We start from the raw sequence: 18,267 nt of genomic DNA on the forward strand, positions 1-18,267 counted from the left end.
AAGCAAATGGGATCTAATTAAAATTAAAAGCTTCTGCACAACAAAGGAAACTATAAGCAAGGTGAAAAGTCAGCCTTCTGAATGGGAGAAAATAATAGCAAATGAAGCAACTGACAAACAACTAATCTCCAAAATATACAAGCAACTTATGCAGCTCAACTCCAGAAAAATAAACGACCCAATCAAAAAATGGGCCAAAGAACTAAATAGACATTTCTCCAAAGAAGACATATGGATGGCTAACAAACACATGAAAAGATGCTCAACATCACTCATTATTAGAGAAATGCAAATCAAAACCACAATAAGGTACCACTTCACACCAGTCAGAATGGCTGCCATCCAAAAATCTGCAAGCAATAAATGCTGGAGAGGGTGTGGAGAAAAGGGAACCCTCCTACACTGTTGGTGGGAATGCAAACTAGTACAGCCACTATGGAAAACAGTGTGGAGATTCCTTAAAAAACTGCAAATAGAACTACCTTATGACTCAGCAATCCCACTGCTGGGCGTACATACCGAGGAAACCAGAATTGAAAGAGACACATGTACCCCAGTGTTCATTGCAGCACTGTTTATAATAGCCAGGACATGGAAACAACCTAGATGTCCATCAGCAGATGAATGGATAAGAAAGCTGTGGTACATATACACAGTGGAGTATTACTCAGCCATTAAAAAGAATACATTTGAATCAGTTCTGATGAGATGGATGAAACTGGAGCCGATTATACAGAGTGAAGTAAGCCAGAAAGAAAAACACCAGTACAGTATACTAACACATATATATGGAATTTAGAAAGATGGCAATGATGACCCTGTATGCAAGACAGCAAAAAAGACACAGATGTGTATAGCGGACTTTTGGACTCTATGGGAGAGGGAGAGGGTGGGATGATTTGGGAGAATGGCATTGAAACATGTATACTATCACGTAAGAATCGAATCACCAGTCTATGTCTGATGCAGGATACAGCATGCTTGGGGCTGGTACACAGGGATGACCCAGAGGGATGTTGTGGGGAGGGAGGTGGGAGGGGGGTTCATGTTTGGGATCGCATGTGCGCCCGTGGTGGATTCATGTCAGTGTATGGCAAAACCAATACAGTATTGTAAAGTAAAATAAAGTAAAAATAAAAATTTAAAATAAAAAAAAAAAGGACTAGGACCTTGGGCAAGGTCTCCAAGCCTTTGTTCCTGGCCTACAAGGCAACTCGCACCCTCACTGCTCTGGGGTGCTGGATGGTTGAACTGTACTGTAGGCCCCGCAGAGGCTTGTCCTGGAGAGCTGAGTCACGGGTTGGTCTGCCTGGGGAGATCAGAGACCCCAACCACTGATATCCCTGTCCTACTGACACCCCCTCAGATTAGAGTGACGTGCTGACTGTGGGGTGGGGGGAACAGGCAAGGGATCGCACAGCCTCCTGCTGGACCCAGGACCTGCCTCTCACAAGATGCTTGTCTAAGTCCCCTAATCTCCATCAGCCTTGGTTTTCCCATCTGGAGAACAGAGGCATTAATATTTCTTAATGTTATTATAAGAATTATTAATAATATTAGTACACTTTTGAACAAGGAAACAAGTAATGGTTTTGCTTTGAACCAGTCTTTACTAAGCATTGCACTGGGGGCATGTTGTACATCAGTGACCCCAGCTGACCCTCACATCACCTCTACCAGGTAAGGACCACAGTTGTCCTTACCACAGTTGTTGTGTTCTGTTTGCACAACAGTGAGACAGGCAAAGCCAAAAGTTCCCGCTGACAGGGTGGCCCCGACACCCTTCTCTTTCACAGCCCACGTATCATAGGCAACCAAGACACGGGCGCTTCCTTTCCTTCCCCACCTGCTTTCTGTTTGGCTTGGCTTTCTGTTTGGACAGGCTCATTCCCTGGAAGAGGAGCCCAGCTCTACAGAGCTGCAGAGCAGCAGCTTGGTGGACGCCGGGAAGCTCCCAGTCCCAACTCCATCAGCCAAGAGCTGGCGGAGGCGTCCTGGACAAAGCCCTTTTACCTCTCTGAGGTCTCTGATTCCTCCTCAGAGGAACGGAGGTGGAGGTGATGTGATGGGTGCTCCTGCCCAGACACACTGTTTCAAGGACCCAGGGGTAGCAGGCCGAGTGATCAGTGCAGAGAGAACCCATAGCTCACAGGACGGAGAATTCTCCTCTTTCTTAGCCCCACCACGAACCTCACTCAGACCTATAGACCCTCAGGGCGCAGGGCAGGCTACGGCTGCACCCAGACTTTAGTAGGGGGGAAACAAGGACCACAGAACCTGAAATGTACTCGGATCTGGGATTTAGGCCCCTGGTCCATTGCTGAGAAGACAAACCAACACCTAGGTTGCAAGTTCAGACATATGGGGCTTCAGGTCTGTCTTGTCCCTTGCTAGCTATGTGACCCTGGGCAAATCACTGTCTCTCTGAGCCTTAGTTTCCCTGTCTATAACATGGGAATAGAATAGTGCTACCTCCAAGGGTGGATGTACTAAAACAAGGCTTAGAAAGCACGCCAGACTGAACCTCCAGGGCATAGCGAATGCTCATCCATGCTGCTGCTCCTGTGCTTTTGCCAAGAGCTGAGGGGCTGTGCTCCCCAGCTTCCAGTCCCCGCTGGACTCACCAGCCACTGCTGCCCATACTGGCTGGGAGCACCATTTGGGCTTCCTGGGTGCCTCAGTGGTAAAGAATCCGCCTGCCAATGCAGGAGATACAAAAAACACGCAAGTTCGATCCCTAAGTCATGAAGACCCCCTGGAGTAGGAAATGGCAGCCACTCCAGTGTTCTTGCCTGGAGAATCCCACCGACAGAGGAGCCTGGAGGAACACAGCCCATGGGGTTGCAAAGAGTCAGACACGACTGAGCGTGCAGACATGTACCATGAAAAAACATTTGAGAAATGAAGGCTCTGCTCTGCTCATGGATTTTCAATTTAAATTTACCGAGTCCCTAATTATAATCTCAGCAAGAATGAAAGGACCTAGACCAGCAGGGGTTGTCGAAGACCAATTACTTGGCAATTTTCTCTTTTCCAGTGGAAGCAAGGGGAGGTAGAGGAGCAGGACACAGGAGGAGCTGATTCCTTATTCCTCCCCTTTCTCTGGGCTTAATGTTCTCTGCCCCGTTGGCAAGGCTGGGTGGCTGCCTGGGAGCCAACTCAGTGCTTCTTTGGAGGGCGGCCACCAGAATAGTGTTTGGGGATGGTGGGGGGAGGGGAACTTGCAGTAGGTGGGGAGTTCCCCGTAAACTGACATCTCTTTGACATCCTCCTTTCTTGAAAAGCTTCCAGAGTCTGCTCTCCCTTCCTGCTTAACAGATAACTCTAGGGAACAAACCTATTTGATAGATCTTTATTTTTTTTTTTCCAAATTTCCAAAAGCAGAAAGCACACTTGCATAGAATTATCCAGAGTGCTTGTCAAAGAGTCAGGCCCCAAAATCTCACCGCAGACCTACAATATCAGCCTCTGTTGCCTGTGGGTTGACACTGGCATCTGCTCGTGGTTAGTGACCCGAGAGATGCTCAGAGACGCTGAAAACTAAGATCCGCTCTCCGCCCTGCCAGCGTGGGCTGTAAACTCCTTGAGAGCATCCTGTTTCCCCAAGGCAGCAAGATGCAAGGCTGCGCCCCATGTCTGATACCTGATGACCCGTCATTGCTCCTTGGGCAATTCAGCTCATCACTTCTTGGGTACTTTTAGTCACCAGCTTTGGAAGTAAGTGTCATATATGCAGAAAAGGATTGGTGAAGACTTGCTTTGTCTTCTGCACTGAGTGACCCAAACCAGTACATTGCTGTTTGCAGAGTATCCGATCCAGGAGTCTAGGCAAACATTTTTGAGTGTGAGAACAAAGATGCCGGGCCTTAAAATTCTGGTTCCACCACCACTTACCAGCAAAGCAACTTGTCTCTTGAGGCACCTCTCCAGGCTTCAGCCTCCTCAGCTGTAAAAATAAGATAATAATAGAATGATCTCCTGGGAGGATAACTTGAGACTGTGTATGCGTGCCCACCAGTGCACACTCACATGCGTGCAGAAAAGCGTGTGCCCGCATGCACAGCACCTCGCAAAGTGTCGGGTGCATTGACTTATGAACTAGCTGCTGTTGCTGAAGGCTTAGTGGAGACGCACTAAGCGCAGTGCTGAGTGCCACGGCTGGGTTCTCTCTTTTAATCCTCACCACGGGGCTTCCCAGGGGGCTCACCAGTGAGGAATACCCCTGCAGTGCAGCAGATGCCGAAGACTCAGGTTCGATCCCTGGGCCAGGGAGGATCCCTGGAGGAGGAAATAGTAGCCCACTCCAGTATTCCTGCCTGGAGAATCCCAGGACAGAGGAGCCTGAAGGGCTGCAGCCCATGGGGTTGCAAAGAGTCGGACACGACCGAGCAACTGAGCGTGCACACACGTGCATCTGGTAAGCAAGTTTTCACCCCGTTTTACAGAGGAGGGGACTGACACTCAAAGGGACGAAGTCGCTGGTGCGAGGCTAAAGAAGCAGTAAGGTTGGAGCTGCTGGTTTCTTCATAAAATATTGACTCCTCTGTGTGTGCCAGGCTCTATTCCAGGCACTGGGGGTTTTGCGGTAAACAAGATAGAAGAGGTTCCTGGTACCTTGGCGGACACGTCTATTTAGGGGAGATTTGGAGACAAAATCGCCTGACTACAGAGCCCACAAGTCTGACCACCACTCATACTGCCTTCTTGATAGGTGGTGGGTCTTATGATCCTCATTAAGCACACAGCTAAGCCTCTCCCTTCCCCTGTCACTGTGTCTGGGTCCTGGAACTCTGTACTTGGAGGGACTTGCTGAGAAGAGCACCGATCCTGGGGGGGCGAAAGCCGACCGAGGGTAGAATACACACCACCAGGTTCAGGGAAGCGGTGTAGGATCTCACAAATTCTGAGTAGAAACAGCACTCATTTTCCAGTCAAATCTAGCCTTTGCTACTTCCTGAAAACATTCTCCAATGTCCATTGACATCTCCCCATTACTAGGGGGCAGAGCTGCTCCTCCCCTGAGCCCCTGACTCGCATCTTACCTGGAGCACCAGGGAAGGTCACCTCTGGCCAGATGGGCTGCAAGCAAGGAGTAGGAACTTGGGCTCCCTCTAGCGAAACAGGGGGAAATCCACTCTAGGCACAGAGCAGCCTCTGTGTGACTTCCTCAAGCAGGAGCTTCCCTGACAGCCCGGTTGGTAAAGAGTCTGCCTGCAATGCAAGAGACCCCAGTTCAATTCCTGGGTCGGGCAGATCCACTGGAAAAGGGATAGGCTACCCACTCCCACTGCGGTATTCTTGGGCTTCCCTGGGGGCTCAGCTGGTTAAGAATCTGCCTGAATCTACCTGCAATACGGGAGACCTGGGTTCAATCCCTGGGTGGGGGAGATCCCCTGGAGAAGGGAAAGGCTACCTTCTCCAGTATTCACCCCGGAGAATTCTATGGACCAGTCAATGGGGTTGCAAAGAGTCAGACACGACTGAGCAACTTTCACCTTCACTTTCCCCATCAAGAAAACAGTGAGGTTGAGTGAGTCTTGGTCAAAACAGCCCCTCTAGTGCCAACCAACACAGCAGCAACTGCTCTCTCTTCTGAGGTTCTTGTCTCTGCACCCAGGCTTCCCCTAGCTGTGCGCACACAAATCTCTGGGTTCCAGCCCCATTGTAGCCCTCCTCAGGCTCTTCACCATCCTCTTTGCTACACCAAACAAGCACTTCTTCCCCTGCTGGGCAGCTGAGCTGGGCTTGCCCCTGGCCCCTTCCTGCTCACCCTCCTGCTCCCTACCTGCTGGGGGTGGGTCATAACAGAGGTTGGTCCTGAACCCCTTTTCCAGGCTCAGCTTTGTCTCCTGGAAGCCACCCCCATAGTATTTTTGGAGTCACTTAACATCCTAACGATTAGCAAACTTGCAACCAGAGGCTTGGGCTCGGCTGAGTCAGCACAGGTCCCAACAGCAGTAGGGAGCAGGCCCTGGGCAATGCCACTTCCACGGGTCATGTGACCTCTTGGGGCTGCAGTCTCCTTGTCTGAAAACTGAACAAAACGCTGAGGTTAAAAGGGACAAAATAAGGGAAAGCACTTTGGAAAGGATAATAAATGCACAAGCTGATATTAGTGTTTCTATGTTTGAAGCCAGGAAATCAGCTGAGATGGCTTATCCTTTAAGATTCCACTGGCTTTTTCTGGATGTTCCCCTTCACTGCCACCACCTAGGGGGTCTCTTCCACTCTCAAGCTCTCACCATTACGGAGATGTTGGAGGGAGGAGAAGAGGTGGGGGATGGGGAGAGGGAGGGCGGGGTGTTCCCAGACACCTGGGCCTCTGAGCGCCTGTGGACCCTCAGCTAGGCCGGCTTAGGGCCTGCTTGGTTTCATGGGTGCCCTGATCCTGTTCCACATCAAATCTATCAGAATTTGCAACTCAATCTTTTCTCCTAATTTTCACTTTTAAAAATTCTGACAAGTCCCGGGTGTGTAGCCAAGGCGTGCACGGGAAGCTTAGGGAGACAGGGGAAGTGTGCCTCGTGGCCACAGGCGACTGAAAGGTGAGTTCAGATGTCTCCCCGAACATCCCTCGGCTGTTCCCAATCCCCGGGGCCAGCCTCCATCCCCCCCTCTCCTAAGCCTTCTTCAGCTCTCTCCCACCCCCAGTTTAGATCTCTTCAGGGACCTGAACCTCCACAAAGGCAATCCCTTCCCTGAGAGGAACGTGGGTGCCAGCTGAGAGCATAATAGCTTCCTTCTCTCCTCTTCTTGTGTCTGTCTCTGCACTTCCTGTCCGTGTGTAAGGGACAGGAAAGAGTGAGGGCCGATACTACTTCAGGGAGGGGTGTGTGGAGGCCACAGGGAGGGGTGTTTGGCGGCCACAGAGAGGGGCTCCTAGGCGGCACAGAGCTCCATCCCCATAAGCGGAGGGGTCTCAGCTCCTCAAGTCAGGAAATCCAACTTAATTAGGCTTTTTCTCATCTAATAAAGGTTTGTCCTGAGATGACCTAGCTTATTGACACGTTAGGGGAGGCAGGACCTGTACACTTTCCAACTCAGGCCGAAGCCACAGAAGTAAAAGGGCCCTAGAAATGCCTCCAGACCCATTGTGTCTGGGCCTTTGTCCTCCTGCTCTGGAATCTCTGAAGCCCAGGGACGCCCAGCTCTCAGACGCTTGGCCAGAGTCAAGGGATGTGAATGGAGCTTGTAAGTTAGGCAATGGGACTCACCGTCATTCCAGATTCCAGAGCACTCCCCGAGGAATCAGAACATCCTGGAAGAGCAGCCACAGCTTCTGGGATTTTCACCTGTACAGTGGCCAACATCAAAACAACAGCAACGGCACCTGTGAATACTAATAACTGCCCTTATTTGAGTGCTTATTATGTGCCAGGTCCTTATACACACTTTTCCACTGAATACGGTAATCATAGGCTATAGGGAGCCTCATTTTACAGAGTGAGGAATGGAAGAACTGAGGCTTAAGAGCTTCCCTTCCTACTCCGTATTCTCAATTTAGAAATGAACCGCTCAGGTGTTTTATTTACTCCTCACCTGGATGTTGCCAGTCTGGAAGCTACTTTACAGCCGTGTCGCAGACAAGGGAGGGGGCTGAGACAAGCGACACGCCCCCCTCTGCTTTGCTCACTAGGAGGCGAGGGCGATGCCACACTAGAAGGTGTGGGCATTCTGCAGTGGAAAGGCCCCCTGGGGGAGCGGGGTGGGGTGTGCTAACGGAGCGAGCCTCTCCCTCCCCGCTTTGGGCAAGCGTGTGTGCTAGGTGGGAAGAAACAACACGAACCTCGCCCAGAAGACTTCACAACCCCTTTGGCATGCCATTGCTTCCTGCCTTTCCGGGAACATGCCAGCTTGGCACTGAGCTTGAATTCCTCTAGGAGTTGAGTTGCTTTCACCATTTGAGGCACTGGGCACAGGGACAAGGGTGGTTTTCTGGGATCTGCAGTGAGCGTCACCAGAGTTTGGGAAACAGCCCCTACTCAGCACCCCACCGATGCGCACGCCCCACTGCCTGCCGCTCCCCGGGATCCTGCCAGCCCCACTGGGCACAGACGTAATTGCCAATATGAAGATGAATCTTTCAAGAGACTCATTTACTGGTAAATGCCTCCCTTCTCCGTTCCCCCCATCACTGCCTCTGGATGGGCTCTAGAAGGACGGTTCTGACTTGCTGCTTGGCTCCGGCCACGTGGCCTTTCTGCCTGTTTCCTTGGTGGGTGGCCTGAAGTTAGAAGGAGCCTGGGTGCCTGGCCTGGCTGTGGTCTTGCCAGGGTCAACCCCTCTACTCTCCATGAGTGGATCTGAGGGGACAGGACTGTGAGTGGTGCAGGAGAGGGAGCAGTCACAGAGGCAAAGGGCACTGGCCACCCACGACTCATTACCTCTTTACTATTTCTGACGCCCTCCTCGGTGCCGTAGAAGATTTGGGTCATTTGTGACAATATATGGAGTAAAATATATCAAGTGACCCAAAATCTGACAGTGTAGAATTTGGGTTAAAGACACAGGCTCTGCACTCTCACTGAAGGAAGAGAAAGTGTTAGTCACTTAGTCCTGTCTGACTCTCTGCCACCCTACGGACTGTAGCCCCCAGGGCTCCTTGGTCCATGGAATTCTGCAGGCAAGAATAGTGGTGTGTTGCCATTCTCTTCCCCAGGGGATCTTCCTGACCCAGGGATTGAATCCGGGTCTCCTTCGTTGCAGGCAGTTTCTTCACCATCTGAGCCATTGTTTTTGTCTGTCTGTGCAGGACCCAGGAGTGACCAAGACTATTGTGATTTCAGCACTGAAAGTAGCTGCGTTCCCAAAAGTCCCTCAGTTCTCTGAAACCAAGACAGTTAGTTGCCCCCTCCTGTTTAACACCAGAATCAATTCCGATTATGTCCAGTTTAAAGATAAGGAAAACAGAGGCTCAGGGAGTTGGAATAATTGGCTAAGTGCACACAGCTAATGAGTGATTATGGTGAGTTCAAGTCCATGGGCTCCAAACCCGTGTTATCCGTGGGTGCTCTAAACTAGGCAAGATCCCTACCAGACCAAAATTTCCAGCATGTTCAGAAGAGCGTGGCAGCTAGAGAACCCCAAGGAGAGGGAGCTTGTTTCTGTGACCAGTGAGGACGTGGGGATTCTTCCTTGGCACTGTGGATGGAGCAGAGAGAACAGACCTGGCCCTGTGTGTGAGAGCTTGCAGGCTGGTGGGATAGACACCAGGGGGACGCATATATATCACAGAGGTGGGAAAGGGCAAGTGCCCTGAAGGAAGCTATAACCTGCCACCACCGAGTAAAAGAATCAGTGGTGGGAGGGGCGCTTTCCCAGTAAAGTTGTTGGAGGGACCTCTGTGCAGAGATGACATGTGAGCAAGACACGTGAAGCAGGCGAGAACGATTTTGTGTGAGTACAGTGTTCCAGGCCGAAGAAGCACAGCGCAAGCACTCTGAGTCTGAAACATACTTGGCCTGTGTAAGGAATAGCCAGGAGCCAGTGGAGCTGGAAAGGAGTGAGAGAGGGAGAGGCTGCTGAGACCTTCACCCTGGACCTTGCAAGGAGGCTGCAGGAGGGTTTAGGGTGGAAGAAAGACGCGACTCGGGGCTAGAGGTGACAGAGATCACCGCGCCCACCACCCCAGCCTCGCAGCCGCAGCAGCAGTGTCTCCACAGTTCCCGGGACTGTGGCCCCTCTGGCCAGACGGCTCATCAGGGCCATCGAAGTGGGGGAGCCCCCCACCCTCCCCCCATGTCTCTGGCCGGGTAGCTCAGCTGCTCGGGTCCGTCTTCCCAAGTCTCAGCGTCACTTCAGGGTCGGAGTCCTTCTGTTAGATCACTGAAGTTCTCAGCACTGCCCAGAACTGTACTGGGACGAGAGGGAGCATGGAGTTTATCCACTGTGCATGTCGGGTATGGGGTGGAAAAGCGCACAAGAGAGCCACTCTCCCTGTTCTCTGAGCCGCTTACACGCAGGGAGAGAGGCTGTCATTAAACAAATAGACACACGACTCCACATCTATATGCGAATCAATACAGTCGTGCGTCCTAGGAGAGATGAGCTTGGAGAGATAAACAGTGGTGGAATCGCCCAGAGCCTTGAAGGCACTGCTGAACAGTGTGGGTGTGATTCTGAAGGCAATGGGAAGTCATCAGCGGAATGTAAATGAGGGGCTGACTAAGCAGATTCACTGGGAGAAATGGGCCACTTGGAGAGACACTAAGGAAGCAGAAGTGACATGAACTGGTGACAGCTTAGATGGAGCTGGAACTGGCCTGGAAAGAGGGGAAGCTTGAGTAGTGTCCCCCACAAACTGTGTGTCCACCAGGAACCTCAGGATGTGAACTTATTTGGAAATAGGGTCTTTGCAGATGTAATTAGTTAATTCACGCTGGAGTCATATGCCTTGGGACTATTGACCAGTGACACTTGTCCTTATAAGAAGAGAAAGCAGAGACACAGACACAGATCAAGGCCAAGTTGAGGGGGATGTGTCTACAAGCCAAGGGCTGGTGGCCGTCAGGAAGCTGGGAGGAGGCAAGGAGCCTCAGGAAGGAGCAGTCCTGCCAATAATACAGAGGGGAAGGAGGGTGGGGAGAAACCAACGATGATTCCCACCCTTGTGACTTCCGTGTCCTGGGAGGCTGTGATGTGGTTTGCTGAGCTAAAGAATATGGGAAAAGCCATCTGGGTTATTTGCAAAAAATAAGATCCAGCGGATCCAGGAAATGAGAGTAAAGAATAATCCAGAATCTGCTGCTTCTAGGACTTGGAACCCCAGCCCCCAAGTCTGCACTTTGTGGAGCTGTGTCCTGCTTTCCTGGGCTCTGGGAGGCAGAGGGGAAGCAACCGTGAGACTGACGAGCCTGACTTGCGTGGCTATCCGTGGTCAGTCTGGGACAGCCAGGCCACACCTGGGATCTTCAGGATCTAACTGAAGCTAGCTCTTCTGTTTCCGTGATCACACTCGACAGGGGCCCCAAGTCCAGCTGAGCATAGTGAGCAAGGGTGGAGGAGACAGGGGAAGACAGCACTGGGCAGGATGTGTCAACGGGGTAGCAAAGGGGTAGCATTTAGTGGCAACAGATGGAGAAGGGGCAGCTTCAAGGATGCCCTTGGTCTCTTCCCATCTTTTCCCTAGAAGCCCCTGCAGCTGCCCACTGCCCTTCTCACCAGTTCCGTTGCAAAACCATGGTTCCTCCAGTCCCCCTCTAGGCCCTGCAGACCTGCTAACACAAGAGACAAATGAGTCTGAGAGACTTCCAGCCAACAACACTGAGGAATTTCCATCAGCTCTTAGGCATCATTTGCTCATGATGAAAATGGGGAGAGGACAGGAGTCCCACTGAGAACGTGCAGCAACACTCTGAAGACCACACTTGAGCAGAATGGACTTTTCTGAGCCTTGGAGGAAAGAAAAAGTCTGATTTAATTCTAAGGAAATCGCCCCTTTTCCCCACCTGTGTAAGCCTGTATTTAAATGCTAATATTTTTGGCCTGCTGGGATGCTACATTTATTTTCTTCCTAAGCAGGAAGAAAAATAATTTATTTATGAGAATTCTAGCTCCTACCCTCTCTCCTGAGTTCCTCACTTTCATTTCCATCAACGAGCTTGACGTTTCTCTCCCCAAAACAAACAGACTCTGTAACCATTTCATTTCCCAAAACTCATCCTTTTTGTACATTTCCTGCTTCTGTTTCTAGAAATACATGTGGCTTTTGACTCCCTCCCATTCCCCAGACTCCAGTCAGTCACTAGTTCCATTGGCTCCACCTCCTCCCCTGGGATGAGCCATCAAGTCTGCCTGAGACTCTACTTCCTCATCTGTAAAATGGGCATAATAAATCACACTACCAACATCATAAATTTGTGACAAAACCCAGCTAATACAAATACAACACCCAGCAGAGAAACAAGTGATTACTGATGATTCTGAGCCCCGTGGAATCAGCTGTTTCCCTCTTAGTGGTTGTTCTATTATGAGCTGTTCAATGAAAGTGCAATTTCACAAGGGAAGGGATTTTGTCTTACTTCCTGGTACATCCTCGCTGCCTGACACTTAGTGGGGTTCTAGAATTTTAGAAGGGAGGTTACCTAGACTGTGTCAACTGGCTCCTGACCCCCAGCTTCAAGGCTCCCTGCCCTGCCCTGCTGCATGATTCTGGGCTGTGCTCTGCAAGCTGCAGGGGGTGTTTATTCCTTCTAGTCTGCTCCCATCCGTGTCCCCAGGCAACAGTACTGTCCACTGGCGGTAGCAGCTTCCAGCATCCAGTACGCTTTTTCCAAACTCTCCCAGAATCAACCTCATAGCTGCCCCTCAGAGATGCTAGCACCAGTCAGCTGGCGCCCCTTCCTCAAAGGTCGGAGTCTCACCGTCACGGAGTACCTCCTCCAGGCTTCCAGGTCCCGAGGACCCCAGTGCTTTCCCTGGTCGCCCCCTACCCCACCCAGCACTACAGCAGAAGTTGCTTCCTACATTTACCACCTCTGGGGTGTGCCCGTCCCGTCCTCCGACAACTGCTGAACACGTCTTTATAGGAAACGCTTTCTGTTAAAATAGCTGGCGTGGCTTGTGTCTTCCAGATGCTCCGTGACTGAATCTGTGCCGACTCTCCACCTGCCTCCCACCCCCACGACCGACTGTGGTGCCAGGAATTCCCTCCAGGGCGAATGTCTCCATCCTGTCTCTGTGATGCCTCCAGGGATGGGGACTTTATGATTTTAATGGAGAGCTGCTTTTTTCTTTTAATAATCAGGCAAGCCATGTCTCCTTCACACTGCCAGTCGCTTTAATTTTGAACCCTAGTGAGATACTAAATAACATTCTACGAATTTTAAAGTCAAATGGTCTTGACTCAGGATGTCTTTGTGACTATTCACAAGTTACTTTCCCTCTCTGGGCCCATTTCCTCACCTGTAGAATAGGAAATGCAATAGAATTCCAAGGATCAGCTATGCGGAAAGTGAGTGTTTAGAGTAGTCGTCCCACGTGTAGAAGGCACTCAACAAGCCCTGCTGTCATCATTATCGTTTTGAGGACAGCCTTTCCTCCCTTTAAAGACCTGCATGTTTGTCCCCTCTCAGCCTTGCACTCAGAGAGGTCAGAGCGCCTTCCCCGGCCCAGACCCCATCTGGAGCCACCGTCTGCCTCTCCTTCCCCCTGGAACTAGCCTGTGAAGACCCCCATAAACAATTTCAGGTGGAGAGATAACTATCTTCCTGAGTTCCTTCGCCTAAGGCACATCTGTAGAGGGAGGCTGACTAATTATCAGCCCACTGATGGTTTAATTTCCCTGATGCCATCTGAATTCCATGTGGCCTTTGCTGTTGCTTGTTTGCAGAATAGCGTGGTTTTTGAGCAGAGAAGGATCCTCTCTATGCTCTCCCATCATGAATCCAATATGGGCACAGCCTGCCTTCCTTGGCTGGGGATGTGCTTGGCGCACCAAACACCTTCCCATATTCCTGGGGATTTTGCTGGGTGGCGTTTCAGATGCTGCTGACCTTCTCTGGGTCTGAGTCATTTATCTAAGATTGAGGATTCAGGTACTTGATGCCTTGCTGTGTTCAGAGGAGGATCTGAAATGCTTAGTGTTTGAGCTACCACCAGGGGAGATTAAACATCGGCAGCTGGCTCCATGATTCCCGGTGAGCGTGAAGCTTCGCCTGCAGAGTGAGGAGTTGTTCTAGGGAGCAGGGCAGGGGTGGCGGCCCCACCAACAAGAAGGGCAGCAGTCGGAGTGTCGGTAATGACCTTTGCCCCTAACAAAGTGGTTTATTATGCCAGAAGCCAAATTAATCACATTGATTTCATGTAAGTCTCTCCCAAACCTTCGGAGGTAAGACTTATTCTTCCCATTTTACAGAAAGGAAAACTGAGGCTCATTGGCTTGCTTGATAATTGCTGAATTGCCGACGTTAGAATCTCATATCTGTCTTTGTCCTTTGCACTTGCTGTTCCTCAGCCCTAATGGTTGCTTATTACCCCAGGGAGCTTTACATCTGGTTTGGAATCTCTTTTTAAATGTCATTTTAATAGAGAGAAAGCTTCCTTGATGATGATGTAAAATAGGAGCATCCACTTAGTCAGCTTTCTTTTTCTTAGAAGCATTGTCTTACACACATACACGATGGCTAACCGTGTTCGTCCTTCCACCACGTAAATGGGACCTTGGTAGGCCCAGGACTTGATGTGTTTTGCCCAGCACTGTATACTCAGTGCCTGGATCGAGGCCATGGTAATAGTATGTTTTCAGTATATACAGGTATGGAGTGAGCAGGTGAGTGATTAAATTCCTGGTGCAAAGACCCACCAACTTAACCATTACCTGTCTTTCTTGGAGGACTCATGAGGTACTTGTTGATAAGGTTGTCCTGATCCGTCAAACAACAGGTACGGTTGCTTCTTTCCTCCTGTGTGTTCAGAGGTTGGGGTTCCAGATTCCTGAGCTGAAGCTGGAGCCCCCATGTGACTCCCCGGTCGTCTCATGTCATTCCAACTTAGATGCTGCCGACGGCCTTCCAGGAGTCCCTGCTCCAGCAGGATTCCTGGCCAGGTTTCCAGCTGAAAGATCAAGCTCAGGGTCAGCTGATGTCCGTAAAGTCACCGGCTTTACTTTTTAATGGTTGGTTGATTTTTTGGGGGGGGGTCTTCTCAGTTTTCAATGTCTTCCCCTTCTGTGGGATGGAAGAGAGAAACAGCTGGGCGTAGCTGAGAGTTCCCTGTCCTCTGAACTGAATTCTCCATCCAAAGGCCAGCACTCTCCTTGGCAAAACAATCAGATCAGGTGCTCCTTTCACCTTTCTCTAACCTTTCCTCTCTGGTGCCCAGGTAGTGCTGCCCTCGGCCAGCTCCTTGCCTAACAGGTGCTGTTCCACCCACTGGCTCTTTCCTCCTTCTTTTGCATACTAATGTGCCCTGCACCTCCAGCTGATCTAAGACTCTGCAAAACGAGCCAGATTCTTTGGATAAATGGTTCTTGACAAGGGCTTCGCATCTCATGATGAATCTGCTCTGCCGTTAGGTCCAGAACGGAGCCAGCTGTGTGTGTGTGGTGTGCCTGGCTTGGTGTTTTCTGCATCCTGGCTGCTCAGCCCCACACTGCAGACTGTGAGGTTGCTAAGTCCTGGATATGTGAGCAAGTGAACAGAAGACTAAGTGCCGTTAACATCTCCAGATACCATACGCTTTCTAGTTGGGGCCTTCCTCACTTTAAGACACAGAGTGAACAAGGAGGCAATTTCAAGGCCTATGACAAGCGGTCCCCCGATTTTTGGCACCAGGGACCAGTCTCGTGGAAGCAATTTTTCCATAGACTGAGGGTCAGGGGGAATGGTTTCCAGATGATTCACGTGCATTATATTTATTGTGAACTTCATTTCAATTACTATCTTCTGTGATATATAATGAAATAATTATGCAACTCATCATAGTGCAGAATCACTGGGAGCCCTGAGCTTGTTTTCCTGGGGGTGATGGGAGACGGTGGCAGCCACTCCCCAGCACTAGCATCACCACCTCAGCTCCACCCCAGATCATCAGGCATTAGATTCTCCTAAGGACCATACAACCGAGATCCCTCATGCACACAGTTCGTAGGAGGGTTCACGTTTCCGTGAGAATCTAATGCTATGGCTGATCTGACAGAGGGTGGAGCTTAGGCAGCAACGCCAGCAATGGGGAGTGGCTGTAGATGCATATGAAGCTTTGCTTGCTTGCCCGCCGCTCACCTCCTGCTGTGCAGGCTGGGTCCTGTCTAAGCCTGGGGGTTGGGAACCCCTGCTCTGTGACATCAGATGCAGGGGGTATTTTCCACCAAGGCTCTTTCCTGCAATGTGTGTGAGTCACACTGTCCCAGCAAGTCAGGAGTGTGGGGCACTTGGATTTGGAGAAAGGCTCTGAGCTACCGGGCTGTCTCTGGAATTTGTTGGTGACTTCCCTGAGGGCTGAGGTTCATTTCAAGATTCACTTTCCCATGACTCACAGAAGATGGGGAAGAAACTAGACATGGAGCTTGAGTTCTGGCATATATGGCATTTAATCAATGGGTGTTCTCCCTTCTCTGGCTCTTAAGCAATCTAGTTCTCTCAAACATCCTAGAGAAGCAGATAATGGTCAAGCTGATGGCAAGGAAGAGAAAGACATTCTCAAGGTGTGGCTTAGCTCAACTCTAGGTAGATTTCGTATCTGCTATTCAAATGAAGGACTGCCCTGGGGGCTCAGATGGTAAAGCATCTGTCTACGATGCGGGAGACCCGGGTTCGATCCCTGGTTTGGGAAGATCCGCTGGAGAAGGAAATGGCAATCCACTCCAGTACTATTGCCTGGAAAATCCCATGAACAGAAGAGCCTGATGGGTTACAGTCCATGGGGTCGCAAAGAGTCGGACAGGACTAAGTGACTTCACTTATTTACTTATTCAAATGAAACCACAGCGCATTGATGGGTGGTACCCATGGTGGTGGCCCATGGGAACCCTTTAAATAACCAAGGAAAATAAAGTGGGGGTGTCATGGGGAAGGCTCAGGCCACGTCTAGAGCATGGGATGAGATGTCCCCTTACGTTCCGTCCAGTCCACACAGTCTATGGTACTGAACTGCAGTGGACTTTTTGTTAAGCCATAGTTGGAGTTCACGTTTGCTGACTACCTTGCAGTTTTACTTCTAAGAGTATTGTGCTGTAGTCAAATTGTTTGAATTTCAGTCATTCCTCTATGCATCTCTGAGGAACACTGTCTTCATCCGGAAATGCCCTATTTGCACTGCTCTGCTGCCCTGATGAGACAGGAGACTCTTGCCTGCTCTGCAGGGGTGGGAGCTGGGGCTGAACGGCAGACTTTGAGGGGGTGGGGGGTGTTGCGGTGTCGGTGAAAAGGCACCTGGAGCCAGGAGGCAGCAAGGGCATGACTCTCAGAGTTGGGGAGGCTGGCAGCCCCGCTGCTGGTGCCATGAAGCCACGCAGCCCAGCTCCCGCGGGACTCCCCGCTTGGCGCAACTTCTCCGTGATGCAAACCAGGCCACTCAGAGGCTGCTTGCAAACTTTCCACTGAGCGCTAAGCAGCGATCTCCCGCTCTTGAGGGAGTCTTCCCAGGTCCCAGTCAGGCACAGCTCAGAGAATTGATCTATTAGATTAACCAGGAAGGAAAGAGCGGGAGAGTGAGCTGGGAGGCTGTGGAGCGGAGCGTTTTTGCGTCGCAGTCCCCTCCCTTCTGACTTGGGTATTAATTGCTACATTACCACTGGCATGTAAGAAAGACAGTCAGCAAAGCCTGGGAGAGCTCCAGCTCCTCCCTCCCTTCTCTGCTCAGCCTCCCTCTCCTCCTCCATCCCCTCGCAGCGCCCTCTGCCCTGGCGGTGCTGGCCCAGCCTGGCATCTGGAGGTCCTCCCGTGTCGAGGACTTGGGGAACAGCGGGAGGGGCTTGAGGGGGAGGAAGGAAGGGAACAGACACCGTGCCCTGTGGGCTCTCTGGATGCAGAAGCCGGACTCACTGCAGAGGCAGCTGTGCTGTTCCTGGAGCCTCTGGGGTGCATCCATCTCTCAGGATCCGAGCAGGCAGGCTCCAAGTTCCAGGGCACGCAAGGTGGGTGCCTCCCTTCTGGGCGCTGACAACACAACCTGCCTTTCCTCTGCCACCATGAGCGGCTGCTCCAAAAGATGCAAGCTTGGGTTCGTGAAATTTGCCCAGACCATCTTTAAGCTCATCACGGGGACCCTCAGCAAAGGTAGGGAGCCTGGCCTTGACCTGCGTTTTCTATCTTGGTGTGGTCTGGCTGGTCCGAGTGCCTCGGCACAGTAAGCGTGGCATTTCGGTGCACCTGGGTCTCCAGGGAAGCTGGAGGAGAAACTGGTGGCTGGGTTTCGGGGTTGCTGACAACCTGGGTCCTGGCTCTGAGCAGGCGGGCACCAGGCCAGGGAGCTCAGCAGCTGTAATTGCCTGGAACTTTGGAAATGGATTTGGTGGTGTGTGGCTGATTGGTTACAGGCAGGCAGAGGGACAGAACCCTTCCCAGAGCACTGGAAATGACTTAGAATGACTAGAGTTTCAAGAAGTTATCCACAGAGGAGAGTTGTGTCTTGTTGATAAAAGAGAGATTTGATGCGGTGGGCTGTGAGTAATTCTGCAGATCAGAGACACTGGAGGGAGCCAGCAGGAGCGGCTGCGAGGCTGGGATCCACGGTGCACTGGTGAATACAGGATCTATATTAGCTCTGGGTCTGATGTGCCCAGACCTTTCTCCTCTTGGGTTCCAGGGTCTTGCATTTCTGGGGTTTTGT

The 18,267-nt window shown here is 51.1% G+C and overlaps 1 protein-coding gene and 1 long non-coding RNA gene across 2 annotated transcripts in view; both read left to right on the forward strand.

Moving 5' to 3' along the window:
• LOC138421679 (uncharacterized) overlaps nt 1-12,834 on the forward strand; it is a 51,906-nt gene extending 39,072 nt beyond the window's left edge. Inside the window, exon 4 of the long non-coding RNA XR_011249592.1 lies at nt 12,573-12,834. This is a non-coding gene — a long non-coding RNA (uncharacterized lncRNA). The remainder of the gene's footprint in view (nt 1-12,572) is intronic.
• Nucleotides 12,835-17,244: 4,410 nt separating this feature from the next.
• KCNIP1 (potassium voltage-gated channel interacting protein 1) overlaps nt 17,245-18,267 on the forward strand; it is a 423,562-nt gene continuing 422,539 nt past the window's right edge. The window contains exon 1 of the mRNA XM_069556007.1: nt 17,245-17,714. Coding sequence (XP_069412108.1) covers nt 17,462-17,714 — 253 coding nt within the window. The 5' untranslated portion in view covers nt 17,245-17,461. The remainder of the gene's footprint in view (nt 17,715-18,267) is intronic.

This window comes from Ovis canadensis, chromosome 16 (assembly GCF_042477335.2).
Source record: "Ovis canadensis isolate MfBH-ARS-UI-01 breed Bighorn chromosome 16, ARS-UI_OviCan_v2, whole genome shotgun sequence".
Taxonomy (NCBI): Eukaryota; Metazoa; Chordata; class Mammalia; order Artiodactyla; family Bovidae; genus Ovis; species Ovis canadensis.